Raw genomic sequence first — 23068 nt, 5'->3', positions numbered from 1 at the left:
TACTTGCAATAGGAAGTAAATTGTGTAACCTCTGCTCTTCATTGAAATCTTAATTGAAATGCTAAGTTCCATGAAACAGTGGATAGAACTGAGGCATCAAAGGGCAGGAAAATTTTATCAACTGAGCTATATCAAATGACACATCTAACAAAGTTGTTATGACTGCATTGTTTTCCATTTCTGTTTTATGTATGATGGTAATTCCCTCCATAGACAAACAACTTACAAATAGTGCACTACAGATAAAGAACAAAACAAGACATATTTGAGACTACATCCTCATTTAGTGAAAAGCTTTTTAGAGAGATGATATAGCATCCAGGTGAAGGACTCTATGATTAAGGCCTGAGAGGACTGCACATTTGTCCCTGGGACAGTCATGCAGTGTCATGAGACTCAGTACAGAGGGCAAAGCCCACATTTTTTGTTAAAATAAGGAAAATGTTAAGATATTTTTATATTAGTTTAATATTTTCAAGTCACCAGAATTTAATTGGAATGTACTTTATTCCCAGGAATTGTGAAGGGAAAGGAACTTTAAAAATATGGAAAGAGATTTCTGTGTTTGTTTGTTTGGCTTCTCCCTTACATCAACATTATATATCTAAATTATTTAGAAAGTTCTTGCTCTTATTATTGCAATTGCAGCAGTCATACTTTGCATTAGAATTCTATGGCAAGTGTCCTCACTGCATTGTGTAGGACAGATCTAGACCTTTAATAGAATTTTTTCATAAATAATATCATTTGCAATCAAGTTGGATTTTTCATTTTTAAGTGAAGTTACATACTGTTACTCTCTGTCACAGGCAGCTGATGAAGAAATAAACCAGATTGAAAGAAAATAGAAGTGATACTTTATTTTAGTGTGGTTTTTGTTTTGGTTTGGGGTTTTTTAATTGTTGTTGTTTTGTTTGTTTTGGGGGTTTTTTTTGGTTGTTTGGGTTTTTTTTAATTACTAATAACTGACTTTACTTGTGCCTCTGTTTTTAGGAAAATGAATTTGAGATCTTCAAATCAGATCCCAATATAAGTCCTTAAATTTAAACACATTTAATAGCAGTTTTGATGTATCAAAAGCAAATATTCAGCAAATTTCCTTTAGAATCCTGCGGTAGCATTGGCATTTGGCAGTGATGCTTATGAGGCAAGCTGATGTTTTTATTGAGTACTCAAAAGGAGTTTTGGACTGTGATAGTGAGGCAAAGCTTTTGGATAGATTAAGCATTGGTTTAGATACCAAGAGCAGTCTGGACAAGTGTAGCAGTGAGAAGATACTATTATGTTTCAACAGTACTTTGAAAAATAACAATTCACCACCTTCAAAGTGTGCACAGACCACATCTCAAGCAATGGTTCAGAATGATTTTCCTTTAGTTCTGCATAGTGTAGTATATTCATATATCAATGATGACACTGGAACTATTACCCAGAAGTCTTGTATTTTGCTCTGTTCTGAATCCTTCCTTATAGTCGCAGTCTGATGAATAGAGAAGAATGGAGAAGATAATTACTCAATTCCCCCAAAAGAAGAAAAAATTTCGAATCTGTAGAAAATAGATTGCTCAAGGATGCTGTAGATTATCACTGAGAATGAGGACTGGTGAATAACAGGGTTAAATTAATGATTTGAGGAAAGGGTATATCTTCAGATAAGAAGCTGTTATTTGAAATATGCTGCAGTTTCTTTGCACATGGGAAATAACCACATTAAAATGGAGATAGTCTGACCAGATGTATTTTTACTGGGTATCTCGGTTAAGACATATTTGGAACTCTTACATAGTTTGTGAAAATTGTACTAATAAATAGATATGAAGGTTGTTCTAAATTTATGCCCCATATAAGCAAGTGAATGCTGTCATATGACGGTATTCCTATTTCTCATATTAGACACTGATGAGTTTTCTAGGAAATAGTTGATCAACTGTGTCTAGTACTATTATTTTTTTATCTTTTAGAAGGCTTACCAGGAGGAGCAGCTAATTTACAGACTAATGAAACAATCTCAGCATGAGCGGAGGATTGCTGCTCAACTCATGCATGTTCGACATGAAAAAGAGGTGCTAAGGCAAAACAGAATTTTCAGGGAAAAGCAATATGAAGAAAGACGACAGAAGGACCTCCAGGAAGCTCTTGACAGAGAAGCGGTAAAAGATTCATCTCTGAATTGCTGCAGGAGTGCTAGAATACCTTCATGCTAAAAAATGGAATTGTGTTGTCAACTGTTAGACTTCAGTACTTTTCTAGGGACTTTTCTAGACTATATTTATAGTGATAAATATATTCTTTTTTCTTTGTTCAAAGTCACAGCTATAAGCAATAAGGATGTAACTGTAACTGTGGGACTGAGTGCATTTTGTACTGTGTTAAAAGTTTAGGGTAATTTTGCAGGGAAAAAGAACAGCTAATCTACCTACTCTAGTGAAAGGTGTTCCTACCCATGGCAGCAGGTTTGAACTAAGTGGCCTTTAAAGGTCCCTTCCAACCCAAACCATTCTGTTGTTCCATGATCCTGTAATAAGGGATAAAGCTGAGCAATTGAAAGTCCAATTTTGTTCTTTTCTTCCACACTGATTTTTAACTTTGTAGGAAAATGTCTCTATGTGCTGAGTTTAAAAGGCACAGTCTCACAGAGGCAACAGGACAATAATCTAAGGACCTGTTTCAGGAATCATGTTCTTAATTTCATTTAGATATGATGTGTTAAAGTCTCATTTTGACAAATGCTGGAGTAGTTTCACTCATGAGTGCTAATTTCTGCTTTGAGGCTTTAAGTTTATTAAAAGGACTTATAATTCTGTGGAAAACTGCCAAGTGCTATGCTCGTAGTAGGCCATAAAGTAGTATTAGAAATTTTACTATTCTCCTGTCAAAAACAATCAGGAACTCCAAATCCTCCAACACAGCTGGAGTCCTGTAATCAGCAGCTGTAGCTATTGGTTACATCACGTCTTTAAGTATGCTTTCAGCCACCGTCACAGGAGGTGGTGATGGGGCACACCACCACAGGAACTACTGGTGATTTTATACCATGACCAGAAGTCTTTCAAAGATTGAAGAACATCTATAATATGAAATTATTTGAAGATCAGAATCTAGTAAAATGAATTACGAGTTCCTAAATGGGTTGTTACACTAAAAGCTGCAATTTCTCTGCCCTCAAGGACTGAATATGTCTTAATCTATTTGTCATTAAAAAGTAATGGGTTTCTACTTTATTCTATTTTAGAAAGCAAACAAATGGGAATTTACAGAGTAAATAAAAATGTTTAGATTTTTTTATGCATTAGTGTGCCTGCTGGCTATGCAACTCTGGAGAGAATTGAGCTGGTTTTGTTTCTCAAGTTAAATGAACAAGTTAATTTTCATTTTCAGGACTGTGTACCTCTGCACTTTCATTTCCATTGCAGTCTCAAATTTACTCCTTAAAAACACTTATAGGCTCTTGCAAAACAAGAAACTCTTGATAATGAAGAACAAATAATGAGAGAAAGAGAACACCATAAGAAAATTGCTGCTGAAAGAGCTCAGGCACGCTATAAAAAGCATTATTCTATATGTTGGGAGATGATAGGCCAAATCATTGATTTGTCTACTAAAGTTGGAGAATATCGTCAGCTGACAAACAAGTGAGTATGTAGCTGATAGGCAAAAATAACAGCTGTAAGGTAGCTGTTAGGCTGCATTATTCAGACTGGTTTAAGCATTATAGCAAATTATGTAGTTTCTCAGATATTTTACATGGCGGCTGCAATTAGTTTTTATGTGAGAATGGTGATATTGTTTTCATGTGAGGATTCACTGGTGTGTAATACAGGATTAACTAATGCTACAGCCTTAGCATAATTTCTTGAAAACTCAGCTGACTTATGAATTTTTATGAGATCAAAATCCACTAGTGCCACAGAAAGATTTCCTTTTTTGTTAGTAAATTCCTTAGTTAAAAGTTAAAAACTCAATGGTGCACATCTCATCCTAGTTTGCTTCACTAGGTGAACACTTCCTCAGAGTAATACAAACACGATGAATTCCCCAAGGTATATAAACTGCCTGGAGTGTCCAAAGCACAGCAACTAAGCCCAAATTCTTCTGAGTCCTCCATGCTGTGATTCCCTCTTCTGAAATGCCATAATTGCACAGGGTTTCTGAGAAGGTCCTACATAGGCAGTAATCTCCAAGTGCTGTGCCATCGAAGTGTTCTGAAAACCGTGGAGTGGGGCTTCATTGCTGTGGTTCTTTAATTAGTATTCAGTGATTTGACTGTGGGCTTAGACTTACAGTATTGGAAAGTATGCCTGAATCTTGCTGCTTTCCACTGTAATTGTATACTAAAATAATAGAAGTGTAACCATATGAAATACACATGACTATATTTCATGAAAATTATGTAAAGTTAGGCTTAGTTTGTACGTGATAAAATAGTAGCCTAGGCACACAGTTTAGTGAAATTACTAACTAAAGAAAACGTTTAATTTATATAATTCTAAATTAATTTTCACTTTGAGGAAAAAATATTCTATAGATTTTTGGCAAGAGGAGGCTTTATACCACAAAAGGAAATAATATTTTGTGGCAAGTAAAAGTAGTGATAGCAACAATTACTAATAGCTCTCCCAGCCAAATATTGTGTGATGACACATTTGTAAAAACACAGAAGCCTCCAAGTGCCTACAGCTGTCATAAAATCAAACACTTATAAAAAGCTGTTATAATTACAGGATGCTTTACAGGATGCAACTGTAACTAGTTTCACATATGCTTGTTTTATGATTGGGATTCTCATAAATTTGGATATTGTTGTCCAATATCCAACCATCTAATTCCTGTTTTAAAACTTTTTTTTCTGTTTCCTTTTTTCTTTTTTCTGCAGCCGTGTTCCACTAAAACTGATGCTGGATTGGAAGGAACTTTTTTTAAATGGAAAACCAATATATGAACAAGCCTCAATTCAACCTTTGCCAGATGAACCTAGCCCAGAACAACTTGTAGAGCTGAATAAAATGAGTCTGTTAGATGAAAAAGATTATGGTGAATACAAGGTACACCAAGCTGATAAGGCATAATGGAAGATAATACACCTTGCTTTTTCATAATCGTAAACTTGATGTTGTAATCTCGCATTTTGTTCTATTACTGATTTCTAGTGTCAAATTTAAACAAGCATTTTCTTTTCATTGCCTGATGTTTTATATGAAAACTGTATTTGAAGTTAATAGCAGTTATAATTCCATTCTTATATATAACCTTGATTATATTTCTTGAGTTATAGGACCAGCATGTTAATTGCAGTGCAAATAATTTTCAGCTAATTGGAATTTAAAGGCATAATTAATATTACTAGATTGGAAAATGCAACAGAAAGTAACCAGTAAAAGCAGTAAAATGAAACACTGGACATGTTTCAAAACCTGAACTCTTAATTTCAGCAATTTTGAGTGAAAGCTCTCTAACAAGATTTATTGGTTTGAATGAACTATTTGTTTTAATATACTAATGTTTTTTTAATTATTAAAAATGGCTGGCATTTTTCTTAATCTTCTGTTAGAAAACAAGTAAATATTTTTCAGGTTACATTAACTTAATCAACTTTTCAATATGTCGATGTTATTTCAAAATTGAAAGATTAAGGATTGACATTTCCCTGTTAAAATATATTGTACAGTTTTTACAAAATTATATTCACGATTATATTCATTAAATCCCACTACATATTTAGACTTTTCAAGTATCTTGGTGAGTAGAATGTGACAAAATCATGGCAAATACCCAGTCTTCATCTTGGTGGGCATTTATAGCTACAATATATATTTGCTTCTTATCCACATCCAGAGCCACTTGGTACGTTTTCCTTTTGCAGTGAGTATAGATGTTTATTATGAGTTTCTGTGATGAACGCCTGAAAGCTCAATTTACTGTAGCTTCATTTTTAACATATGCTTTTCTGATTTATCTCTTTATAGGGTTCTGATTCACAGCATACCAATTCATGTACGAATTCTGTAATTATTTTCTTAGGTGAAAAAAGGGCTATACACAAGGTCAACAAGGAGGTCATAAAAGACAGGCAGGAAATAATGAGAGCACTAATGAAAAATAAAGTTATTCAGTCATATTTTTGTTTACATTATGAAGTCTCAGTAGTCTTCTCTAACTGTAATGTCACTGAATATCACATAGATTTATTGACACATTTAAAGTCTCTTTTTTTCCTACCAGGCTATTTAAAATAATTGAATAATTAATTTATTCCCAGATGTTGTTAGTCTTACGCCTTTCTAAATCATTATTCATCCAAAACTGATATCATATGACACATGAAATTGTTGGCACCAATTCATACTTATGTCTTCTAAAAACCTAAGTGAACGGCAAGTTCTTTTAAATCTTGCTTCTAGATAAAAATTTGTTGGCATGTCATTCTGACAATATTTATGCTGATTTTCCTAATGATTGTGAAAAAAGCCCAGGACAGGCAGTTTGGCATCACTCAAGCATACCTTGCTTACATTAGGCATACCAGCTAAAAATGTCAAATATATTTGATAAAATACAAAAAAATGCAGTGCCATCAGTCCGTTGTACATTACATATTGTATTTTATTTTGAGAATATTTTGTGAAAATACTATAAGTTGTGGCTAATCACTTAATAAATTAATACAATAACATTGTATTGTAGCATAACATTAGGTACTGGTCAGATAATTTCTGTTTCATTCAAAAGTATTGACCAGGAGTTATGTAACTCCCACCTGGATGCCTGAAAACTTGTTTCTGACAGGTAAACTATTTTATCTCATGACAGATACAGTCTAGCAAGCTTCTGGTTAAAAGGTCAAAATAACTGAAGAATGGGGGACCTAATTCCCTAATTCTTGGAATTAATTTTTCCTAGAGGTCTTAAAGAATTTAAAACAGTTGATCCATCTCTACCAATATGTTTAAAGAAAAATTTTTCAGATAGTGCAAGTATTTGGGGTTTTTAAAAGATATCTTTTCAATTACAGATGAAGAAGTATGTTTTCTGAGAGATAATAGAGAGGGGATATTGTGCAACTCAAAGATTTACTTTATTTGGTTTTACTGATTAAAAATAAGTGACTTCTAATTTTAATTTAAATTTATTTTAGACTGATAATTAAATTGTGTTTTTCTATCTAATAGACGTGTTCAAAGTCAACACTGATCACGTTCTACTTGTCGAATGTATGCTATGGCAGTACATGATTCAAATAGTAAATTCAGGAAAGGTTGCATATTCTACCCAGGTTATGAGCTCAAAACCTTATCTTTGAGAAGAACTTTACCATTAAATATTTAATTTATAGAATGACCCAATTGTTTGGATTTGCTTAAAGCAGGGCCAACTTCTGAGTCAGGTAAGGTTACTTAACATCATTTGGCCAACTTTCAAATATTCTAAGGATAGAGATTCCACAGACTCTCTGTGCAATCTTTTCCCATGCTTTACTAGATTTTACTAGACATGCTTTACTAGTCTCACAGTTTTTTCTTCTTTTTGTCCTGCTTGGAATGTTCCTTGCTGAAACCTTTGCTTTGCCTTCAGTGCTTTTTTGTGCACCCAAAATGAAGGCACAAAGTAGAATCTAGTTGGAAATATTATTAGTCTACACATCTTCCAAACAGCTGTTTAATATCCTCCAACCAATAAGTGTTAATACAGGACTAGTATTATTCTCCACACTAAAATGTCCTTTAGCTTATCACAGCATAATCTTCAGTACATCAGGACTTTCTTAGTGTTATAAGATGCAAAAGTGGTAGAGTAAAAGTACAATTCTGTGTTCCATTCTTTGGGCTACCTTCTTTCATTCTTCCAGTGTGATTATCAGTAAAATGATCTTTACTAGTAAAACCTAGTAAATTGTACAACTGATAAATTTCTAGTGATCTCAGGGTAGATGAACTGGAAGTTTCTACTTGGTATTTCTTTTCCTTAATGATGTTTGAATTTATTTGAGTTGTTGGCTTCGGTTTGATTTTGTTCTCTCCATTGAATGTGTATTAGGCAAATCCATATATTTGAAATCTTTGTTCAGGAAATTTTCAGAGATTTAAAAGTATTACTGGACAATAATGTTTCCCAATTTTAGAATGCAGAATATTAGGATAGCGTCTTTCTAACAAAAATCTGCTACTGATTAATTCTATAGTATTGATGAAATTATTTTTCATGTTTATAGAATTTAAGAAGTGATTATAGGAATCTGCATTAAATTTTGCACAACAAAGTTCTTGTAGCGGGGGGCTGCAGAGGTGGCTTCTATGGAATCTACTTGGAAGCTTCCTCCATGTCCGACTGAGTCAATGCCAGCACTGACTCCAGGATGGACCCATCACTGTTCCAGGCTGACTCAAGCTGGGACAGCAGTGATACCTCTGTGATAACATATTTAAGAAGAAAAAAAAGGTTTTGTGCAGATGTCAGAGAAGAGTGTAGTGAGAATGTGTGAGAGAAGCAGCTCTGCAGACACTGAGGTCAGTGGTGGATGATGTGGAGGAGGTGCTGCATGCGCTGTTGTTGAGATTCTCCTGCAACCCATGGAAGCTCATGGTGATGCTGGGATCCACCTGCAGCCCCTAGAGAGCCCCACACCAGAGCAGGTGGGTGTGCCTGAAGGAGGCTGTGACCCCATGGGAAGCTTGTGCTGGAGCGGGCTCCTGGCAGGACCTGTGGCCCGTGGAGAGAGCAGCCCAGCCTGGAGCAGGTTTGCTGGCAGGACTTGTGACTCCATAGGGGGCCCATGTTGGAACAGCCTGTTCATGAAGGACTGTACCCCATGGAAGCCATTTGTGAACTGTATCCCGTGAGAAGGACTCAGGTTGGATGTACTGGTGGAGGACCAGCTCCTGTGGGAAGGACTGCATGCTGAAGCATGTGAAGGTTCCACTCTGAGGAGAAAGCAGCAACACAAGCAACATGATGAATTGACCATAACCCCCATTCCCTGCTCTGCTGGGCAGGAGGAGCTACAGAATTTGGAATAAAGTTTAGCCTAGGAAGGAGGGAGGGCTAGGGGGACGGTGTTTGTAGTATTTGTTTTAGTTCTCACTATCCTGCTCTGATTTTGATTCATAGTAAATTCAGCCAGTTTCCTCAAGCTGAGTCTATTTTGCCCATAATGGTAACTGCTAAGTGATCTCTTCCCGTCCTTAACTCATGAACCTTGTGTTGCATTTTCTCTATGGCATTCATCCAGAGGCAAACCATCACAGAATCTATGAAAATGTTTATATAAGTACTTTTTTCTCAACTAGTTATTAGTGAATATCAATAATGCTTAACAATTATGACATAATAATAGGTTTTAACGGAGTTCTATTCTAAAAACTGTTATTATTTAGTATTCAAATTTCATTATTTTATGTATTATATTTGTGAATAACTACATATATTTAGAAAGATGGAACACAAGACATATTGAGATTTGCTAATTTGTCATTTATACAGAGTATGACAGGGGAATGGAGCCCAACTGAAGAGAACAGTGAAAACAAACCTCCTCTTAATAATAACGTATTGGGTCATGTGCTTCGTAGACTGATGGAGATGTTCTATCCTCCAAAACCCAAATCTTCACCTGAATTTCCTTCATTTCCAGTCAAGGGATGTGTTCTGGGAAAAATGTTTAGTGGAAAAACTACCTGTGCAAAGTTTATTGAAAAAGGTAGAGGTTGTTTGTTTGTTTGCCAAAAATTATTTAAAATTTTTGTCTTAAAATCTCACTCCTACAATGAAAATTGTTTGAGAAAATCCTTGCATTAATAATTCTTGAACCTCAGGTGTGTCTGTGTTTTGCCAGGGTTAGAGGCATGTCATTCCTGTGCTATATTCCAAAATAGGCTTAGAAACACTGGAACTTCAAAGTAATATTAATATTGTATTGTAATGTTAATACTTCTTCATTGAGAATTTGAAAATGCTTTTTTGGTAAACTTCTTTGGAGATAGATACTTGTTTTAGAATTAGCTAGCAAGATAGCTGTGTGATTGTTGATACATACTGTGAAGTAGTTACAGAGAAGAAAGAGTGAAAGCAACTTACATTGGCAGCTCAAATAATAAATTTATCTACTTGTAATAGTTTCTCTGTATGTATACTCAAATCAAATTGTAGCTACCTAATATTTTTGTGTATTAGTTTGCAATATTCAGGTACTGTCTGTTGGTACTCTGGTTCAGGAGGCCATTGAAGCTTTTCTTAAAAATGAAATGAAAAGTGAACACAGCATGATTTCCCAGGAAGCAGAGAGTCCTGGAGAAAAAAATGAGGTAAGCATATTCCCTAAGTTTGGTCTTGGCTCTAACAGGTAGATGGAAATGAAATGTGTAAGGAAAAAAGCATTTTTCTTTTTTTTTTACTCTATTTCAAACTTAATTCCAAGTTTTGACAGGTAAGACTGGAAGAGTCAACTTGAATTTACAGGCTTGATTTTTTTCTGTGAGATGTAATTTTCATTCTAATCCATTTCTTGTCATATTTGATAGAAGGTACAGGAGAACTTAACAAATTCACCACCAAATCTTCTAGAGGAGCTCCAAACAGAAACCTCCACAGGTAAATATTTCTTGCTGCAGATTTTCCTATGTGTCTCAGGGCCTTGGGATACCTCAGTCTTCTGCATGTCCCAGCAGACATTTTCCCCAGCCTTCCATTTGTGGGGATAACTGTAAAAGCCCTTGTAGCCATTGTGCCTAGACATAAGACAAGACCTTTTCCCCACGAGGATAGCCAAGTACTGAAACAGATTTCCTGGAGAGGTAGTATAGTCTCTGCCCTTATAGGTTTTCCAGATCCCATGGGGTAAAAAACAGAAACCTGGTCTGACCTTGTAACCGATGCCCCTTTGAGCAGAATATTGTACTTGAAATAGGTGACATCCAGAAGTTGCTTCCAATCTGAATTACTGAATGCTCCTATGATTCTAACAATTTTATGTATGTTCTTTGTTCAAAGAACCATTGCAAGCCATGTAATTTTATTCTTTATCTATAATAATGAATTTAATAGTAATAGCTTCATCAAACTTTATTTTAGAACCTATTTTAGACAATTGTCCTGTGGAAAAGGATCCATCCAAGGAAGAATTTGAATTGGATAACAGTCAGGAGGGCCTATCCAAGGTTAGTAGTGCAATTTTAGTTTCTACTTTATAAAAAGACATTAGTTAAAATGGTTAAGTGAATTAAATGGTGACACCTTTTCATCATTCTGAATTACTGACATCAGTGCAAATATTTTCTGAAATATGGGAAGAGCTTATTGTGAAAATCTGTTCTGTATGTTGTTTAGAGTTGTACATCTTGTTAAAATTCTTTATTTTCTTTTGAAATCTCACAATTACATAGCATAGGATATTTTCTATAGCATTTCTGAGTTAGCAAAAATGTATTTCTGCTTGCTGCTGCCAAGCAGATAATTAATCCCATGACAAGATTTCTTTATGTTAAAAATACTTAATTCCACAGCAATTTCTTTGGCTTACTGCTCATTGAAAATTACTTCCAAAGCTAAGATATAAAAGAATCCCTGTAAAACGAATGAATTTATGTGCTGCTGTATGAAATCATCAATGGTAGTGGAAATCAGAATAAGCTGAGAACCAGAACATTTAATTTTAAATTTCTTAGCCTTTATATCCTTAGTTTCTCTATCTTGTTTTTTCAGCATTTTTATGAGTGTAATCATGGAAATTAGCTGGAGATTTCAATTAAACTAGACATTTTTTACAATTAAAACTATTCTCCTTAAAAGACTCGCTAGCTATTGAATATTGATAAATAACAGCCGCCACCCCCAATATAAATAAATAGTATATGATATAAAATGTGGAGACATACTCTTTTCAACAACTCTCTTCAATGACTGTTGTGGGCATTCTGAGCATATGTTGCACTCTTCCACAGCTGTCTGTACGTGCCCAGCTTGGTGCTGCATCACAGAAATGGCTGAAGAAAGGAAAAAGTGTTCCCGATGAATTATTAGTTGACATCCTATTGGAAGCTATTACGTATGAAATTGTATAGATACTTGGTTTTATCTACTCTTGTTTGACAGAAAATTATCTCAACTACCCTGAAGTGCAGTTAGCACTTAAGTTCCTACATGAATATAATTTAAGTTGTATTACTCCCATTAGTATACTGTAAGTTATGAAATAGATTTTCGTATTTATTACTTTAGCAAAAAAGTTATTTGAGAAAACTGAAATTATACATCTGAGGGTCTCTATAGAGTGCCTTTGAAAACTTTATCAAGACAGCAAAAATTGTTTCGTTTGTGTGTTTTTTTCACTTTAATTAGACTTGATGTTATTTTTTCTGCTTTCAAATCCATTACTTTACAGTTTAATAATATCTGTCATATTCTGTATTCATCAGGAAATTCAATATACTGAATTAAGAATGAATGATGGCTAGAGCAAGCTATTCTTTCAGTTTTATTATTATGCTATCATTTCACTGCGTAATTCTGGTTCTTCATTTCATTTTAGCCAAATACCACCAGAGAAGGGGTGGATCGTGGAAGGATTTCCAATGACAATTAATCAGGCAAAGCTATTTCAAAAATCCTATACAGGGATTGATGTAGAAGCAAAAGATCCAATTTCTGAAAAGCTGTCCCTTGCTACAGATCCCAGAGCCCCTAACAAGCCTCCTCCTACCTCACCTGCCTTTGATGTTTCTATATTATTGGATATTTCAGACAGTCTGGTACTGAAACGTGCAGCTAACATGAAGAGTAAGTTTCCAACTACTGTTAACATAGTAAAATGACAAGCAGGTATCTGTAAGTTGTAGTTACTAATGCAAGATAGCATTACTGGATTATTTCTGTATATCTCACAATATCACTTTCATTAATTGTGCCTTGAATACTTCCAGGTTTTTTCTGATACTTCTGTTTGTTTCAGTCAAAGGCAGATCAGAAAGTGTGCAAGTGCACGTGTATATGCTTTTTTGTATTTGTACACTTTCGTATTTGAATTGTCACTGCAGCTGAGATAGCACCGTGGGTGGTGTTAGATATCACATAAGACAGCAGCTGGAAAAAACACAAGTTATAAAAGTGTATAACAGAATATACTGCACTACAGATGAGTGTCCGTAAATAGTATTGTTCTTCAGGAGACACTTAGAAAGGAAAAAAGGAAATTATAAACAGAGGGATGTGCCAATTTTCATTCCCTGAGAGTGCCAGAATAAATTCCCTATTGATTACTGCCTTTATCTTGTCTTCAGTGGATGATCAGAAATCAAAGTCAATTTCTGGCCAACCAAGGCAAAGGCATCAAAGGTTTATTGAGAGCTGCACACATTTTAAGACCTTGGTGAAACAGAAGTTTTTTAATAAGTATGTCATGTATTATACAAATTATGAGGAGGTTCTTCTTTGTTGTTTTCATTGCAGTGCACAGATGGCAAATAGCTCGAGTTAAAGCACCTTTTACATTTAGCTTTTACGTATAGATAGGAGTGAGGATGGGACAAAATCTTCAGGGCTTTTGCTAAAAATCTGGTGAGAATAAATGTATAGACACTTGAATCTTGCTAATTTTAAGACCTTGTGCTGCTCAAACACTAGGAACATGTGACTATATTTAATATAATCTCAGAAATACAAATAGAATTTATTTCATAAGATGTAAATGTGATGATACAAAGAATCAAAAGAACAATTAAAAAATCAAAATTCTTGTAAAATAGCATATTTCTAATGAATTAAAGGCTTTTGAAAATTTAAAGAAGACTCAGATAGAGAGAACACCTTGGTCGTTTCATGAAGTGAAATGTCTGCTCATTGTGAAAAGTAGATATTTGGATTAAATTGGAAAAATATCTTCTTATTGGTAGCGTAGATAAGCCTGAAATAGTCTGCCCACAGGAATGCTCCATCTCTTAAATGTGAGATTTCTATGGCTGAAAAGCATCCATTAGGAAATGTTAGTGCTATAATTGGCTATGCACTTGAACATAGGAAGAGGCAGGACAGTGTCCTTTACAGCTTAATTTTACATTTATGTGATGTTCTCTGACCTTTACTTTCTTTTAGGAAGTCTGGTACCCAACTTTTAAGTGAAGAAATGTAAAATCAAGGGACACTGAATTTGTTTTTATAATGATTATCTTAGCTCGGGTGAAAAACTGTCTGAATAATTGCCTTTTCCAATATATGTTTATACATGTGGTTTTCCACACAGTAGGTAAAAGAAAGCTATCTCAGGTTGAGCAGAGCAGCAATCAAAATTCAGATGCTGAAGTTCTAGAAGAGAAGATTGACTTGGCCGGTGACCAGGTGCTACATAGGTAAGTGATATGAAGTACAAAAAAATTGCTTCAGCCAGATGTTTAGACATGTAGCTGATCTGAATCTCATATGTGATCCAGGACAATACTGACATGCTTAATGTTAAGAATTTATTTAGGCCTTTCTATAATGTGGAGCCTAAAGAGTATTTTCAATTTCTGCACAGTATAAGTACTCCTGGAAAATAAGAATTCTTATGGTTTGATTTTCCAGGGTATTGTTCCAAGGAAAATCTAGTTTTCAGGTATATATTACATGAATTATATGTATATGTTCCATTTATGTATGTGTATCTATGTGTGCACTTATATCTGAAGTCTGTCACACATGTGACTGCCCTTGAGTGAAATACACTTGATTTGAGTTAGAGATTTTGTGAAATGTTATTTTCCACTTCTACATTTACAAAACCCACTTAGTTTTCTAATTTTAATTGGATCACTAGATGTTTGACTTTACACAAAGAGCAAAATCAAGAACAATTCTTTCTTCTGGATATTTGATACTTTTAACTGTTTCAGACTATTATATTGCATATTACTATTGCTTTAATTGTGATATTAGAAAGTAAATACATCTTGTGACATGAAAGAGTAAGAAACACATTATTAGTTATTTACAGAATTTTGAAAATTTTCTTATATTTAAAATGAAGGGGTTGATGTGGGTGGAGTTGGTTTTGTGTTAAATTAAATGATCTGCTTTTTCTTTTATGTATCAATTTTAGAAAATGTTTGATTTTTCATTAGTTAGGTTTTAATTTCATACATTGATATGATTTTTTTTGTAGAATTTCAGGCTTCCTACAGACATGGCCAGAATTAGAGAAATGGTTTTCAGTCCATCAAAACACTCTAGTAAAAGTAAATGCAGAGGCAGAACAAAGTCTTGTGTGCGAAACAGTGAAGGATATTATAATAGAAGAAATTGTGAAAAATCAGAATAGAAGTAAGTTTTCATATTCTTACTTTCTAGAATTCAGTACCAAATTACTTTGTTTTTTATAATTAACACTAATAATTACTATATAAAATGATATGGCAACCTACATTTTTGCTGCCCCTGAAAAAAATCTGAGGATGAGCCAGTTAGTGATAACTGCACCAGAACTCTGAACTTTTCTGTTGTGCTTTCACTTTTTTTGAGAATATGGACCAATTTTACATAAAAAATTAAAGCATTAAATTCAGTTCTTTCTTCCTAGTTTAAAAATTACAACCAACATCTTCATCTATGGGATAGCATAATTGTATAAGAAAGTCTAACTTGCTATTATGAACATATAGTCATTTCTCAGTAGAAGAGGTTTTGACGTTTAATTTTTGTATGTCTTTATTTGTCTTTTCCTCCCTACTACCCAGAAAGAAAGAATAATTTAAAATAATAATAAAAAAAATATTAAGCATCCAGGAGGAAAATGCATAAAGTAAATCAGCGATAGTGACCTCTAAATAACTATTGTGAGAAAAATCTTCATGTGTCTTTTACCACCAAAAAAAAAGAACAAACCAAACTTGAAAAGCACTTGTAACAGTAAAACTTTATCCCATTACTCCTGTACAAGGTTTCTAGTTCATAGGGTATAGGGTTTTTTAATGTGCTTGGTATATAATTAATGGCCCTGCTAGAGTTAATAGCTAAGTTCCTATTGTTGCAAATGAAGATTTTCTAGTTAGAATCCAGCTGTTGTATAGAAGTTTTTAAGGGCTATATTTACTCCTAAGGAGAAATAACAACTGGGGTCAATTAATAAAGTTTAATTTCATATTTATGTTGATAGCTTCCAAGCTGTCCTTCACTATTAGTTTCATATAATCAGAATAGAGAATCAGGTTGGTCAAGCATGTTTTCCCTTCAGTGAATCCATGCTGACTACTCCTGGTCAGCTTCTTTTCTTCCACGTGGATACAGATGGTCTCCAGAATGATGTGCTTCATCACCTTTCCAGGGATTGAAGTGAAGCTGACTGACCTGTAGCTCCCTTCCTGCCTGTTTTGAAGACCAGGGTCACACTTGCTTTCTTCCAGTCCTCAGGCACCTCTCCTGATCTCCATGGCCTTGTAAACACGATCATGAGCTCCCTGGCTTTTATGTCTGCCAGCTCCCTCAGCACTTGGGGATGCATCCTGTGAGGGCCCTTGGTTTAATGGATGTCGAGCTTGTTTAGGTGCTAACTGATCCAATCTTCCTTGAGCATTGCTGATTTCATGAATATATTTTTGATGAACAACACCTAAGTAATGAAACGGTGAATCTGTTCCATTATTTTGAACCTGTCAGAGTGGCAGAGATGTCTAATTCTCTTTATTGATATTTAAAATACATCTAGAAGTACTAATTGTACATTCATTTCAAGGGTCTGCTGAAGAAATCGTACCAGAAGAAAAGGTTTTACCAGTTACAGATGAAGAAGAGGTTTTACCAGTCAGAGATGAAGAAGAAAAGGTTTTACCAGTTACAGATGAAGAAGAGGTTTTACCAGTCAGAGATGAAGAAGAAAAGGTTTTACCAGTTACAGATGAGCCCTCTCCTGAGACACCACTACCAATTGAACCAGGATCAGATGAATGGATTTATGTAGATGAACCACTTCCTCAGGTACACTAATTCCCAACTGATAATCTTAAATATCAAAGTATTTATTTTTCTTAATATTTTATGTATATCCTATCTAAGCCTTCTGCATCATTGCATGTTGTTTTATTCAATATTTTTCAATAAAAGGTAAGGTATTTCTTTGTGACAAATATAAAAAGAACAGTTACGACTAAAATACATAAAATAAGGAAACACACTTTCAAATTTAGATTTTTTTTTTTACTTCTTTGTAAATATGATGAAGAACACAGCTGCCAAAACAATAATACTTTTTACTTTTATGAAATACTAAAACAAACTTACCAGATCTTTCTTAATTCAATGCTCATTCAGTATCATCGTTTATTTTATGAGCATATCCAAAGCAACAGATACTGGAACATTCTGCTGGAATTTCCCATTCCTTTAGACACTTACCACTTTTTCCCAAAGAAATTCACAGGATATGTTATTACAATGTCTGTAGTCAGCTGTAAACCGAAAGAAATACATAGTGGAAAAAAACCCAATGATATGATTTCCTGAAATAATATTTTTGTGTATTTGCTTATGTTACAGATAAATTAATTACCAATAAATAAATCAATTAATTTTGATGTTTTTAAAAATTCACAGGAGATAATTGATTTTTTAGTACCTTACTGGGAAATGGTAGAAAATACATACATAAATACGATCAAAACTGTACTTAGATGTCTAAGGGATGAACAGTACTCTATAATTCATTACACAGCAGATATTAGGTAAGTAGAAATAGTATCTTATTACACTAATATTCGAGTTACATATTTTTAATGGGGTATTCTGTAACGCAGCTTTTTTACCATAATTTACAGAAAAAAATTTCAAGATTATTTGAAACGTCCACATCATAAGCAGGAGTTTGTATCTCAGTGGCAAATAGATTTTAATTCAATCGCTGATGACCTGCAAGATGATGAAGAAACAAAAGCTGAACTACACCAAAGGGTTACTGTAAGTAAATGGCAGAAATTACAATATACCCTAGACTATTATTTCCTTGTATATAAGCTTGATGTAACATGAATTGTGTTATTATTTACTTCTTTCTTCCTCTTTAGAGTTCTTAAACTGTTTCATTTCCTCTTGTGCATAATGTGTCCTTTAAAATTATTCCTCTGTTTTTTGGCCATAATTTTTTTACATCTTGCTTTGCTTTTTAGGTTACACTGTGGTATTGTGGTACACTGTAAAATAAATATTTCTCTGCTCTCTTTTTCTTTACATTTTGTGGTTTTCTGAGATTTTAAAAGTTGGATATTTCTATCATAATCTAAAAAATCTCGCTTTTATTTTTTTTCTGTAAATTATGTATGATAATATATGCTTCTAAAACTGATTATTACATAGAATTTATTGGGATATTTTGATTCGGGTAGATCTTTTCTAGGTCATGTCATGAGAGTTCTTTTTCACAAAAATCCATAACTAAATGTCCTAACAAGATCAGAACCAGATTTAGCAGAAGCCAAAAGTAGAGCTATCATTGAATTTATCAGATCCCATTTCAGAACAGACATGATTTTTAGCTTGAGTGGTATCAGGAATGGTCCCCAAAAAGGAGAAAAGAATACTGACAACATTTTTAGTTGAAGGGAACATTTGAGGAGTAATGGATTCATTCATCTGAGATGGAAAAAGCATTGGTCCTCCTTTTCCATAGAAATATTTCAAGAGAATGAAATAGAGGATTGAAAAATCATCATCCATATTCCTAACTTTTACTGAATGGAATTATAAAAAGACTGGAATCATTTTGTCCTATATTTCAGAAAGATAAAATTAAAATATTTGGCCTATTGCTCATAACAGAAACCCATGTTTGACATTGTCCAGTTCCAATTATGTGAAGAGAAGGTTATACTCCCGTACGAAGCAGTGAAACTCGGATACTGTGATAAGCCTGAGCACCTCGGAGTGAATATATGATTTTCAGAATTATTTTTTAAACAACGCATTCACCCCTTGTGAATCCCAAACCTGGGGGTAATTGTGAAGATGGTCTTCCTCTATGCTTTTAAAGCCATGCTCATTGTATCTCCCTGAAGGAATTCTGTCAGCCATCCTTCCTTACTGTTAGAAAGGAAGAGAAAATGGAAAGAGTGACAATCTTCATAATGCTTTTCCTCAAACTCACAGATTCCTGAACACTATTATCTAAGCTGGACCCTTGCTAAAACACTGAAAGGTGCCAGCTGTCATAACAAATTTCTCTGATATCAACTGGGAAATGTCAAAACCACCCAATTTTGTGATGTATTTAGATTCCCTAAAGGTCCAAAGCCCAGAGGGCAGCCAAGACTTTGGCCAGATGTTGTGGTTTAACTCCAGCCTGCACTTAAGCCTCATGCAGCCGCTAATCCCCGCCAGTAGGACAAGAGAAAGAACTGTAAAAGTGAGAAAGCTCATGGGCTGAGGTAAAAACAGTTCAACAGGCAAAGCAAACAAGTAATCCATCCACCACTCCCCATAGGCAGGCAGGTGTTTGGCCATTCCCAGGAAAGCTGGGTTCAATCACACATAGTGGTAACTTGGGACCACTCCCAGTGTCCCCCCTGCTTCCATCTTCTCCCTCTGCTTAAATACTGAGCATGGTGCCATATGGTGTGGAATGTCCCTTTGGTCATCTGGGGTCAGCTTTCCTATCCATGTCCCTTCCCAGCTTCCTGGTACAGTCCCCTTGCTGGTGGGTAGGGTGAGGAGCAGAAAAGACCTTGGCTCTGTGCAGGTGCTGCTTAGCAATAACAAAATCATCCCTGTGTAATCAGCACTGTTTCCAGCACAAATCCAAACCATAACCCATACTCACTGCTCTGAAGAAAATTAACTCTTCTGCAGCAAAAACCAGGACACATCCTAAATATCCACACACAGAATTACTGTGTATAAAATACACTTCAGCAGTACATCTCTATCTGTCTTCCAGCAATTTCTCAAAATTCTCTCTTCTTGCATTGCTGTCATTGAATATGATTAGTTGCTTGCTATCACTACTTCTCTTGTTCCAAATAGAAGAGGACTGAGCAAATGCATCAATTTTTAGGTTTATTTCACCACCTTACTATAAGAAAAGAAGGAGAGAGAAGCTGCCTCACTGTGAAAAGAAGAGCAGTGAGAGAGGAAAAGAAGAAACTCATAAAACATGCTTTTAGTTTCTGCCAGACGAATATACCTCACTGTATTCCTCTGCAGTTTTCTCCACTGCTTACAGTAAATCAATCCCATGACTTAAATAATATGAGGACGAAGAGTAAAATCTTTCTTGTTACATGTTTAAGAAGGATACTGGAAGGAACTGTACATCAGTTTGTACAAAACATTAGTGTGCTTTTTTGTGTTGTATTGCATTTATGTGAAAGTTTTTTTGTGGCAAAGGGTCTGCAGAGGTGGCTTGTGTAAGAAAACATGGCTGCTGTGAGACAGGAGTGAGAAAATATGAGAAACAGCTCTGTGGTCACTAAGGACAGTGAAGAAGGAGGAAAAGGAGGTGCTTCAGGAACCAGAGCAGAGATTCCCCTGTGAACTGTGGAGAAGGCCAAGGTGATACAGGTTGTTCCAGCAAAGCCCATGGAGGACCACAGGGAAGCAGATCTCCACCCTGCAGTCCCTGCAGTCCACACAGGCTGTATCAGGTGGATGTGCTGGGAAGGAGCAGCAGCCCATGGAGAGCCCAACCAGAGCAGGTTCCTGGCAGGAGCTGTGGCCCGTGGAGTACACACACTGGAGCAGTACAATCCTAGAGGGCTGCACACACAGAAAGAATCCACACTGGAGTGGTTTTTGAAGAACTGAAGCCTTGAAAAGGACTTGCATCAGAAAAGTCTATGGAGTACTCTATTCCATGGGAAGAACCTCACTCTGGAACAGGGAAAGAGTGTGAGGGAAAGGAGTGGCAGATAAAAATGTATTATGAAGTCACCATAATTACCCATTCCCTATTTTCTCTGTGCCATTTCGGAGGTAGAAAAGTCAGGAGTGAAGTTAAGCCTGGGAAGAAGAACGGATAGGGGAAAAGTGTTTTTAGTTTTGTTTCATTTCTCATTATTCTGCTGTGTTATTAATTGGCATTACATTAAATTAATTGCCCCAAATCAAGTCTGTTTTGCATATGATGGAGAGTGATCTCCTCATCATTATCTTGATGCATGAACTTTTCCATCATATTTTCTCCCCTTTTCCTGTGGGTGGGAGTGATAGAGCAGTTTGGTGGATGGCTGGCAGCCAGCCAAGGTCATCTCACCACTGCCAATAGATAAGTCATGAGCTTATATATTTTTCATCCAGCAGCATATTCTTGTGTGCATATTCTACAATGTGAACAGCCATGAATATCCGATTGCCTGCTCCTTGGCTACCTTCTAGCCATCATTGATGTGTTAGGTAGCCCAGGGACTTCCCTGTGGCTTTTGTCCAACTGAGGACAAGTGGACTTATCTGAAGTGTTTAGACTGGGGGAGAGAAACGGAATCTGACATAATAAGTTGCAACCAAGACCTGGTGAACATGGAATCACCATGGAATCTTCTACCAGAAGCCTAAGCTCCTCTCCTTTTCGTCCCAGATCAGGTCAGGTAGGGTGGAACTGCCTGAAGCCAGAGACATCTCACCTTTTGTCCTACCTTGGCACTGTATTTAACAGCACTCTTCTCCTCCTGTGGCCTCTTACACATAGTGGCCTATCATGCTATTTCCATGCAGAGATGGCAATAGGGAACAAACAGGTTGCATAATGTTTTATGCTTAGTAGGCCCTCAGTGCTGTCAGTGAGCTACATAGTCCTATTTGACATAGTCACTAGCTGAAGAACCCTTAATTAAAAGAACATTGGAGAAAAGTGCTGTGGAAGCTACTCAAATTTGAAAAACACTTGAAATCTGACACAATTTTCTCAGTATTTTTCATTGCCCATCCCTCGAGAGTACTATTCTTAGTGTATTAATTAGCAAACCATTCAAGTGGAAAGTTTTTGGTGCAGTTGGGAACTTAGCTATTCATAGTCTTATATTTATCTAGCTTAGGTAGATCATATCTGCCTGGGAAAGCAAGGCAGCCTGCACACTGAACTCATTTTTTTGTGTTTTTCTCTACAGCATACTTGTAAAAAACTTAGTGTCAGTCCTCTGTAGGCATGTGACCTGACCAGGTGTTGATATTTATAATAGTAAAGGAAAAGCCCCAGATAGGAAGTTGCCCTATACACGGGAAAAAAAAAAGAAAGAAAAAAAAGAAGAAAAAAAAAAAAAAAAGAAGAAGAAAAAAAAAGGTTTTCATTCGTAATAAATTACTATATTTGATTTTGTGCTTTAGGACTTAAGAGATCTTCTCTGGGATATCTGTGACAGCAGAAGGGAAGAAGCAGAGCAGGAACGTATAGGTATCATGAATGAAGAATGGTTACCAGATCGGAGGGGGATTGCAATGAACCATTTCTTTACACTTATGCAGGTATGGACTGCTACAGTACCCTTGAGTGAAATTTCATGTGGTTGGCTTCTAATATGTGAAGGATTAAAAATTAGTTAAGCAAATGTTCTGAAACAAGAAACTTTATAGACCAAGTTAAGAGACAAAAAGTAGATGACATTCCATACATTTAACTTTGGAATACAGGAAAGACTAAGAAAAATACCATTCTTCTTGTTCAACCCCCAAAACTTTCAATCTCTATTATATACTGCTACTTTTTGCAATTTTATAACTCCAATGAATCATCTTGAGTTTTGTTGCAGAAATGCTGCAACTCTTTATTCTTCTGTGATCATATTGACATCTCCTTTTAATTCATCAATTATTCATGAATAATTCATGAACATCATTCACTGCTTGATGTTATAGTATTTCCCATATCTAAATTTATTTCACTTGTAATTTCACTGATGTAGCTTGAAATTTTATCTGCTGACCTACAAAAAGAAACCCAAAAAATCAAGTTCTGTTTTGAGATTGAGATGTCATTTGCTGCTGTTGCTCAAATATGACCCAGCTTTCAAATACGTAACTTTGAAGTTTTTAAGAGTCCATTAAGTCCTGCAGTAAAGTAAGATTTCCCTGTTATTGCCGTTCTAGATCCATAAATTTAGTTTAGAACTGGATTGGAGTATTCTAGACTAGACTAGGT

The 23068-nt window shown here is 35.3% G+C and overlaps 1 protein-coding gene across 13 annotated transcripts in view; it reads left to right on the top strand.

Annotated features, from left to right (window-relative positions):
* SPEF2 (sperm flagellar and cilia associated 2) overlaps positions 1-23068 on the top strand; it is a 73153-nt gene that overhangs the window by 16359 nt on the left and 33726 nt on the right. For 12 of the 13 annotated variants that reach the window (XR_015799237.1, XM_088155969.1, XM_088155970.1 and 9 more), the window contains 15 exons: positions 1962-2150; positions 3445-3632; positions 4874-5042; positions 9475-9691; positions 10165-10295; positions 10512-10581; positions 11062-11147; positions 11931-12034; positions 12518-12765; positions 14225-14330; positions 15122-15279; positions 16688-16929; positions 17545-17672; positions 17766-17904; positions 22258-22395. Coding sequence is in view for 12 of the 13 variants with exons in the window: in XM_088155969.1 (XP_088012095.1) it covers positions 1962-2150; positions 3445-3632; positions 4874-5042; positions 9475-9691; positions 10165-10295; positions 10512-10581; positions 11062-11147; positions 11931-12034; positions 12518-12765; positions 14225-14330; positions 15122-15279; positions 16688-16929; positions 17545-17672; positions 17766-17904; positions 22258-22395 (2313 nt within the window). In the remaining variant the exon portion in view is untranslated. The remainder of the gene's footprint in view (positions 1-1961; positions 2151-3444; positions 3633-4873; positions 5043-9474; positions 9692-10164; positions 10296-10511; positions 10582-11061; positions 11148-11930; positions 12035-12517; positions 12766-14224; positions 14331-15121; positions 15280-16687; positions 16930-17544; positions 17673-17765; positions 17905-22257; positions 22396-23068) is intronic. The other variant, XM_088155966.1, reaches the window with a different exon arrangement.

Source organism: Sturnus vulgaris, chromosome Z (assembly GCF_052056855.1).
Source record: "Sturnus vulgaris isolate bStuVul1 chromosome Z, bStuVul1.hap1, whole genome shotgun sequence".
NCBI classification, from domain to species: Eukaryota; Metazoa; Chordata; class Aves; order Passeriformes; family Sturnidae; genus Sturnus; species Sturnus vulgaris.
Note: the sequence above shows the minus strand (reverse complement) of the source record. Positions and strands in the feature narration are given on the sequence as shown.